Source organism: Larimichthys crocea, chromosome XI (genome assembly GCF_000972845.2).
Source record: "Larimichthys crocea isolate SSNF chromosome XI, L_crocea_2.0, whole genome shotgun sequence".
In the NCBI taxonomy this organism is placed as follows: Eukaryota; Metazoa; Chordata; class Actinopteri; family Sciaenidae; genus Larimichthys; species Larimichthys crocea.
Window position 1 is genome coordinate 3,899,748 of NC_040021.1, and position 9,187 is coordinate 3,908,934.

General features: G+C 45.4%; 1 protein-coding gene across 1 annotated transcript in view; it reads right to left on the bottom strand.

The window, feature by feature from the left end:
- Positions 1–391: 391 nt before the first annotated feature.
- Positions 392–9,187, bottom strand: part of ints7 (integrator complex subunit 7) — a 9,999-nt gene continuing 1,203 nt past the window's right edge. The window contains exons 2-20 of the mRNA XM_019268748.2: positions 8,490–8,619; positions 7,377–7,523; positions 7,136–7,273; positions 7,000–7,046; positions 6,241–6,440; positions 5,750–5,872; positions 5,543–5,660; positions 5,289–5,423; positions 5,082–5,179; positions 4,314–4,553; positions 3,937–4,074; positions 3,504–3,710; positions 3,039–3,233; positions 2,810–2,913; positions 2,645–2,713; positions 2,195–2,327; positions 1,259–1,357; positions 989–1,174; positions 392–901 (exon numbers count right to left, since the gene is read on the bottom strand). Of these exons, the coding sequence (XP_019124293.1) occupies positions 620–901; positions 989–1,174; positions 1,259–1,357; positions 2,195–2,327; positions 2,645–2,713; positions 2,810–2,913; positions 3,039–3,233; positions 3,504–3,710; positions 3,937–4,074; positions 4,314–4,553; positions 5,082–5,179; positions 5,289–5,423; positions 5,543–5,660; positions 5,750–5,872; positions 6,241–6,440; positions 7,000–7,046; positions 7,136–7,273; positions 7,377–7,523; positions 8,490–8,619 (2,789 nt within the window). The 3' untranslated portion in view covers positions 392–619. The remainder of the gene's footprint in view (positions 902–988; positions 1,175–1,258; positions 1,358–2,194; positions 2,328–2,644; positions 2,714–2,809; positions 2,914–3,038; positions 3,234–3,503; positions 3,711–3,936; positions 4,075–4,313; positions 4,554–5,081; positions 5,180–5,288; positions 5,424–5,542; positions 5,661–5,749; positions 5,873–6,240; positions 6,441–6,999; positions 7,047–7,135; positions 7,274–7,376; positions 7,524–8,489; positions 8,620–9,187) is intronic.

Genomic DNA, 9,187 nt, shown 5'->3' on the forward strand with positions numbered 1-9,187 from the left:
TGTGTGTCACCTTAAAAAAAAAAAAAAGGATGCATCTGATTTAAATTTGCATCATTATTAAAACATGTTAATTAGAGATAATTTAGAGCTAGAGTGTCATGAATGTTGTGCAGAATAAACACACGTATGATAAATAATATTGTGATCTCGGCTGAGGTGATATTCAGTGTCACGCTGCAGGAGTTAACACATTAAATATCTATTTTAAAAGTCTAAATTTAACACTGTGAATCACAGACAGTCTGTGTGCTCTCCAGACAGACAATGATGTCCAATTAATAGTCTGTGCTCTGCCCCCTCATGGGCCTTTGTGTTATTACACTTGATAGTTGACAGTAAATTCAAGGACATTCAATAGTAAAAAAAAGGCCCCTGGAGATTATTGCATGAAATACTATGAGATGAGGAATATAGACAAAGAAGTAAAAAAAGCTTTTTTGCTTTTTCTGGTGGCTGCCTTTTATTTTGAAAAGCCCAATAATGTGTGGAAATGCAGTGTTATCTTGGAAAGAAAATAAAAACCAAAATGTGCAGCATTAAAATTAAATCAGGCTTTTTTTAATCATCGAGAAAATATATGTACAAAAACTGTAAGAGCATGGAGAGAGAGGACGTTCAACTAAAAGCGAGTGTACGCTCCTCTCTGCGGGGCGGGCTGAGCTGCGCTCTGCTGCAGCTGATGGCGGAGCTGCTGCGAGTACGGATCCTCCAGGGATTTGACGGACACCGTCGTCTTGGGCCCGGTCTTCCACTCGATGCCGCTCTCGTCCACCACGGAGGCCTCCACGGTGACCGTGTGAGTGCCCAGGATGGAGAAATTCAGCAGGAACTGGGTGCTGAAGTAGTCGTTGTGGGGTTCCACCCGCTGCTCGATCTCGTTAGTTTTAGTGTCGAGTGGAATCTTTAAAAAAGTGGAAGACAAATATGGAGGTGTTATGAAGGTTCACTAAAAAAAACATCAGAGCTAGCACCATCTGTGGACGGATACCTTGAAGTCGGGTCCTGTCTTGCTCTGGAGGACTGAAGTGACATTGAGACAAACGGACTGGATCTTCCTGAAGAGCCCTGGAGTCGAACCATGCTGCACCACCCCCTCCACCTTCAGAGTCAGCTGCTGACTGTTCTGCACTGGGATGGGTTCACTCGGAGTTCGTGGGGAGGGAGAGAGAGCGAGCTGGGGGAACAAAAATACACATGGGTCAGCCTTAAGAGAGCTGAACAGAGCTGTCTACTGTGACTGTACGTCCTTCTACTGTACCTTAATGCTTGTTGACTGCAGCTTTTGGAAGAAATACCTCTGGAAGGAGAGCGGGACCTTCAGCAAAGCTATGACGGCATCGCAGAGACAACCTGTATGCTGCAAAACAGTGACATGTTTGCATTATTAACCTCATCTTTCTTTATTTAAGTGTGCAATCAGACAGAATCAGGCACTGTGTTGTTTGTGCTGAATGAAATAATCACGGAATAACTTTTTATTTCACAGTTTAACCCGGCTTTACTGACGCAGGCGCTCGCTCGCTCACTCTCATTCACCGTCCACGTCTCTCAACCCAACTGCTCGCTCTCTGCAGGGTTTGTGCAGGAATCCTGAAGGTTAATACCTGGTCATTACCGGAGACGGTTCGTGGGCGTTTCCCCATGTTTAGTAAGCTTTCTTTCAGCTGACAGCAGCACTCGTAACCGAGGGAGTAGACACTGAGCGACAAACTTACAACAAATCACGTGTTATTCTTCAAAAAATAATACCTCCTAATCAGGTATTTAATATTTCATTTTCATTAAACCTTTAAATACCCTGCTGACACCCTGTACCTCTCTCTCAAATCAAATTAAACTTCTTCATAAATTGTGAGTCAGACTCAGATTTAGAAGCTGAGTGCATGATAATAAACAAAGCCAGAACACAACAGGGCAGATTATCCGAGTTTAGTCCATGACGTCCACGGCGGCTGTAGCGTGACGTCGGGCTATGTTAAGTTGGATCTGACTGCAGGTCGCTGCAGTTTTTTTTGGCAGGCATGCCTGAAGCACTGCAGCCAGAACGCATTAGTCCCACTCAAATGAATGGAAAAAGATCCAAAGGTCTGAATGTACCCTACTGAAATTTCTTCTTTTAGGAGACACCCGACCAGTACGGCGAAAGAAAACCACCAAACACCGAACATCACGAGGTATTCTGCAATAATCTCACCAGGCATGAAACTGGAGGGTGTTTCTTGGTGAGGCCCTCTGCTTCCTCCAACACGTGACTGAAGACTGACATCATCCGTCGCTCATATTCGCTCTCAGTCTGGACCGACCCCACGGTGCCGTACTCCTGAAAACTAGATTAAAGTGACAGAGACAATCTGTTACAATCAAACGTCTGCCAGGAAAATGCCTTCAGGGGAGTGTGTGTGTGTTATGGTAAAGCACTTTCAACAGGGAACACTGACGTACATGGTACAGTGAAAAAACTTTATTAAATTAATTAAGGTGCATTTATTTTCATTACGGCGTCATCTATGTCTATGTCATTTATTGTGCTGGAGTAAAGCATGATTACATTCCTTGACAGACTCAATATGATGCATGGAGATTAACAAAAAGGTACACGAACAATAACACAGTGAAATCGAGACCGCACGGTTCCACCTCTCACCTGGCCGCCTGTGGGTCAAGTATCAGCGCTTCTATGACATGGGACACGAGCAGACAGCTCTGTTGTTGTCTGAGCGAGTGGTTAAAGAGAAATTACATGAGAGAAGACGTCACAGCTGGGTCGTCGAGAGAAAGAGAGAGAGACTAAAGGCGGGTTTAAGGATACAGCTCCACGTTACGAAGGGTGGCGTAATCGGCGTCAAACGACGACTGGTGCAAGTCGGCGTAGCGAGCTGCGAGGCTTCTGAACTCGTCCATGCATACCTTCATCTGGAACAAAGAAGAAGAGCAGCAGCTTGATGATTACGTTCAATATTCTCGATTACACAAATCCGTAAAAGGTTTAAGCAGGCCCGTTTTTTCTCGACGACATTCGGACAGGATCAGCGTGTTACCTGCATGGCGATGCGGCCGCACCGCTGCAGATCATTGCCTGAGGTGAGGGCGATGGTGGTGGCGATGGCAGGAGGCGGGCTGGTTTTCAAGCTGTTGCAGGTACAGATGAGCTGCGACAGGGCTTGCAAGGTGTCGATCCGCAGCTTAATAAACTCGCACTGGAATGTAAGCGGGCTTAGGGGAGTGCTGGCAGCCTGGAGAGAGAGGAAATTAATCAGATGACGACTCGTAAACGCTACAGTTAAACAGCGACACAGGTCTTGTTAAATTGGCCTAACAAGATACAGTCAGGTATTACTGGAGCTAATCCACTAACAATTTTAGATGCTGTGAAAATCAGCTGCAGTGGCAAGGCTCCAGACGGAGAGCTGCCGATAGCTTTAAGCGTCTGTCACTCATGAAGTAACAGGAGGAGTGGCCGTTAATGTTTTTCGACAGGCGAGACGCCCCGGCGGTGAACTGACTGTGAGGGAAGCGATGCCCTTTTGGTAGGAGCGCAGGGCCTCGGCGATGGCGGTCATGGCTCCGCTGTAGTCGCCGTCCTCCACGTGGCTCAGGCACTGCTCCGCCTGGGAAAACTCTTTCAGGCTGTTCAGCCAGAAGTAGAAGTGCTCCGACGCCACGCGGGTCCGCAGACTCTGGTACAGCTCGCTGGAGAACTCGTGGCACCCCTGCGGATTAATAGATAATATGTCAGCGATGTGACGCAGGACGACTGGACGTTTTGCCTCCCATTCATAAATAGATGCTACGCCCTATGTGCGTCTTTACCAGCTCATGGGCTGCCTGAGTGTAGATACAACACCTGCCACTAGACCGATGATATCTTCTGAGCACCCTGATAATGTAAACAAGTGGATGCTGGCGTGGCATTTACGCCCGGGCAGATGACATTACCATGCGCGAGGCTTGTCGTGCGATGCGGTACACCGTCCAGCCGTTGGCGACGTTCTCCAGCTGCTGCTTGATGACGGTTTTCACCTCGGCCGACAGAGACGACTGGCTGGCGACGAAAATCACTGTTGCCAAGGAAACCTGTGGCGATCATAGCAGGGGGGGAGACGAGTGTTAAAATCCAAAATCGGAGATATGGAAGGGCAAGAAGACATGCATGAGAACGAGGAAGGATTTTTTGTAACTGCTGCTTTGACGTTGAGGTGGCTCCATTTCTACGTGTAAGTTGAACATAAAATCTACATTTGAAGTGTTGCGAGAGCTTTTAATCTCCTGTCCAAACAACAGCTGCTGCTCTGACTCACGCGCCACCCTCTCACCAGAAGCTCTTGCTGCTTGTCGGTGGAGGACTGACTGGCCACTCTGTAGAGGTCCACCAGATCCCCCAGCATGCCGTCGCCCAACACCGGCAGGTGGGTGGCGATGGCTGCCAGAGCGTGGCACATGAGAACGCGAGAGGAGTCGCAGGACAAGTGGAGCTGGCCCAGCAGGAAGTCCACGGCCGATTGGCTGAGGTGGGGTCGGCTTTTCAGCAGCTTGACCAATGAGGTGAGGGCGGTCTAGGGTTGACACAAAAAAGGGGGATGAGTGTTACTGAGTTATAATGCAGACGACGGTCGGTTAGTTATGTTTTAGTGAAAGCTTGAAGAAAAATGGACTGCACGGCACAACACTGCTCCCAAAATAATGTGTTAAAAGGTTTTATTTAAAGTCTGTGTAAGTAAGAATAAATGTGTTCTATATCAGACAAAAAGAAGAAAGTGTTATTAACCACTCAGCTAAATTTGAATGATTAAAAATATCAAGTTTACGAAATTAGGTGTCAGAATCAGGTAAAAATGAATTCTCAGGGTGGCCTCAGCGTGTCATCGAGACACCCTTTAAGGACCGCCCACAAAATCCTGAGACTGAAAAACTGTTTGAAACTCTAACTCCACATTTCAGTATCATAAAGTCTTTACATGGACTTTAAATCAAGGACTCTGATCAAAGAATATGTAAACAAGATTACAAATCTGAGCAGATATTAGATGCCAGCTAATGGACATAAAACATTCTTCCAGTCTTAGCTCATGATGTTGTCTTACTTTGAGTGTGGCCTGTGCACTGGGGCTGTTGTCCTGACTGCAAAGCATCAGGAGAGACTCCACTCCCAAAACTGTGTCCTGCTCCAGCTGCACTATATCTGAGGAGGAGAAACATGCACAGCAGCGTTTAACCCACAGGAGGAGCGCATAAAAGAAACTGGCACCAGAAGAGTCTCTTTACTCTGGCCATCACTTGCTGTGACTAACCTTTTTCTGGACAGGAAATGGCGATGTTGGAAAGCACTATGATCCCGTGAGCGGCCACAGCCAGGTTGCTGTGGTAACAGCATTCTTGTGCCAGTTTAACCAGGTCAGTGAGCCGGAGGGGAACTGAAGAGGTACCTGAGGAGGATGTTTGAGAGGAATACAGATCAGCCCGAGGTCGTTTCCTTCTTCACAGTACAAGTAACACGGAAACCCGTAATTAAAGATCAGACATAAAGACATGAAAATGACAAAACCTGGCATATTATTAAAGTACTGCTTGATTGCAATTGTTCCGGAGAGGGTGGAGAGGACGGCCAACATTCCCAGCTTTAGACTGTTGTACGGGCTGGTCAAGGCACACTCACACAGCGTCTGCAGAGATTTAAAAAATAAGTTATTTACAGATTTTAAATCAATCAACATAAAAAACATCCCTCCTGCGTCACCTTTTGAAACTCTACCTGAGTGTTCTCTCTGATCCAAAGGTGTGGAGCCTTTTTCGCCAGAAGCTTCAGGTCATTAATCGCAAGTCTCTTCACGGCTTTCCTCGGGTCATCTTTCAGGTACTGGAGGAGGAGCTGTAGCTGTAGCAATGAATGGGTATGTCATTAAACAGCCAAACTCTCCAGACATATGTTTGTCGACTCTGATCACGATCAAAAACTGGATTTGTATTGCATTCACACAGACAGACACAAAAGTAAGAAGGCAGACTCTGTGTGCACAAAATTGACATCCTCTCCTCCAACAGGGCAGCTGTTTTTTTTAAGTATCTGGTGTAGTACACACACGGAAATTGTTCATTTCCTGTTACGCAGTTTATTTCCCCAAAGACAGAAGAACTCGAACAAGGCCGAGTAGTAAATACATGCTTTCACATGTGCAAATTGAGCTTTTCCCGAGCTTTAATAATATAAAATAACATAAAACCTGATGATTTTTACAGCTGTACCTGCTTTGGAATATCGATGAGGGAGGAGGCAGCCAGCTGGGTGAAGGTGTGCAGGGTGACGATGACCATGGGGGTGGAGGGGTAAGAGTTGACCAGGTGCTGTAGAAGCTCTCTGCTGCTGGAGGCCAAGCTGGCTTCGTGGTGCATGTGCTGCAGCATGGGGATCAACTTCAGCTTCAGCTCCACGGGAGTGTCTAAACCTGGAGGACAGACGGGCAAACAAACACAAAAGCTGCTGAACAGAAAGCTTAATAACTCAAACGATACCTGCATTCGATCACATCCAAAAAAAGAAATATTTTTTGTGGTTTTGCTTGCAGCCAAGTATTCTTTGACTTGACTGCAGCCACATGCAGCATCTCCAAGCTGTGGAGTTGAAGGAGTTCAGGTCCTAAAGTGTGGCTATGCTACACACTCCTGATACAAATAAATCCATAAAGCCTGGAGGGAATAATTTAGGAAAAACTGGAAATACAAGTAACGCGACGAAGCCCTGCATTAAGCACTGTGTTCACCGGGACAATGGCTTCTTTGACCGCAGGTATCAAATGAAGCACTCTATTAGTATTAGTGGCACTTTAATGACACAGGTTTCATATATCTTGATATGATATCCACCGTGAGGTGTAAATGACTTGTGGAGTATTTCAATAAAGACTGAATTTGTTTATTTTAAGGTGGACTACAGTGTTTTTATTTAAGGTTTGGACAGCTACTGAATAAAAAGGGTAATGTAATAGTGATCTTTTTAGATTTTACCTTGAATCATCTCACTGACTTTGTTGCAAATCCCAGCAGCAAAGTCCCTGAAAAGGAAAGAAAACACATAAACCATCACCATATATATATATACACACATGCACTACATCTCAGGTGAAGCAACAGTCTTCCTTACTTTGACTGTGCAGAGAAGCTCGCAGCAGCAAATATCGCGGCCTCCACTTCTACGTTGTCGTGAGAGTCCAGACTTTGACGGATGCTGTGGTGAGCGTTCTTCCTCTCCGGGATGATGGAGGCCAGACTACCTAACATCCTACGTGGAAGGAACAACAGGTAGCAGTTTGTTTTAAGCCTCGGATAGAGAGAATAAATAAATATAAATGTAAAATCTGTATAGCGTAACGTTAAATGATTACCTCAGAGTGATGGCTCTGGCCACAGGATCGTTGCTGTGGATGACTGAAAACACCCTTTTGACAAACTCGTCCACGTTGAGGATCTTTTCCAGATGTTTCTCGCTCTGCTGAGTGACTTTCAGCACACAGAGACGCAGAAAGTTGTTCCTGAAATCAGAGAGACAAACTTTTATATAAACAAAGAACCCGTTTCACCACCCTCCTTACCAACAACGACAATACAGCTCCCAGGATGACAGAGATATGCAAACCTCGCCATCACGTTAAGGTCGCAATTTCACATATCGTAGATGTGTTACTACTGAGTGATTTGAATCAGAGCACCAAGTGTCTTTCAATAGCTTTGTACGTCCAACAGACGCCCTCAATGCATTGAGCTTTGTTTATTACGTACAGCTCGGTAAACATGGACTCTCGTCCACTACGCGGCCTCCGGATCAGACAACAGTTTCAGTCAGATGTCGTTACAGGAAGTCATTCCTACCAACTGCCATAACTCTGTATGATGACTCGGCTCTGCGCAGAGAGGAGACTCACTCTGCAACAGCTGATTTCATAACAGCGCTCTGTCACAAGTTATTGCACAAGTGTCCATATGTATATTTTCATGTGTATATTTTTTTTAGAGGTAGAACCACATGTTCTTTCTTTCTTTCTTTCTTTCTTTCTTTCTTTCTTTCTTTCTTTCTGGGTTATGCCTAGTCAGGCACGGTATTGGTTGAAGATGCAGTCACATCTTCCTTCACTGAAATCTGTCTGTCTGTTTGTCTCTGTCTCTCTCACATGTCTCATCAATGCATGTTACTAACTAAACTTCTTCCCCGGAGTTTCTGTGCTCTCTCATCCAGCAGGTTCTCGTGGATCGTGGGTGCTGCATGACGTCCACTACACATATTACTACTGTCATTATTGCTACCATATCTCCATCACAGTTTATAGTTAGTTGATGATTTGCTGCTGCTGTTTTCCTTTGGGGATTAATAAAGTCATCCATCCATCTATCTATCACAGGGCTACCAGTGTTCCTGATAAACTGATAACTATATGTATGATAGATGTAAGTTATGAGCATAACTAAAACTAGAAATCTTTATATTCCGTCAGCATCCATACCCGAGTCTGAAGATGTCTGCCAGCTTCAGGAAGGCGGAGTTGATGAGGATGGGGAACGGATACTTCTGGAAGAGTTTGGGGAAGAGAACCACGGCCTCACACTGCTCGCCCAGCTTCACCGACCGCAGGCCTGCAGACAGAGGTCACCACAAACAGTCAGTAACACTGAGGAGGTCACCACAAACAGTCAGTAACACTGAGGAGGTCACCACGAACAGTCAGTAACAACAAACAGTCAGTAACACTGAGGAGGTCACCACAAACAGCCAGTAAATCTGAGAAGGTGACAACAGTCAGTAACACTGAGAAGATGACAACAACAAACTGAAACAGTCAGTAACACTGAGAGGACAACAACAAACTGAAACAGTCAGTAACACTGAGAGGACAACAACAAACTGAAACAGTCAGTAACACTGAGAAGATGACAACAAACAGTCAGTAACACTGAGAAGATGACAACAACAAACTGAAACAGTCAGTAACACTGAGGAGGTGACAACAACAGACTGAAACAGTCAGTAAATCTGAGGAGGTAACAACAAACTGAAACAGTCAGTAACACTGAGGAGGTGACAACAACAGACTGAAACAGTCAGTAAATCTGAGGAGGTAACAACAGACTGAAACAGTCAGTAACAACAAACTGAAACAGTCAGTAACAACAAACTGAAACAGTCAGTAACAACAAACTGAAA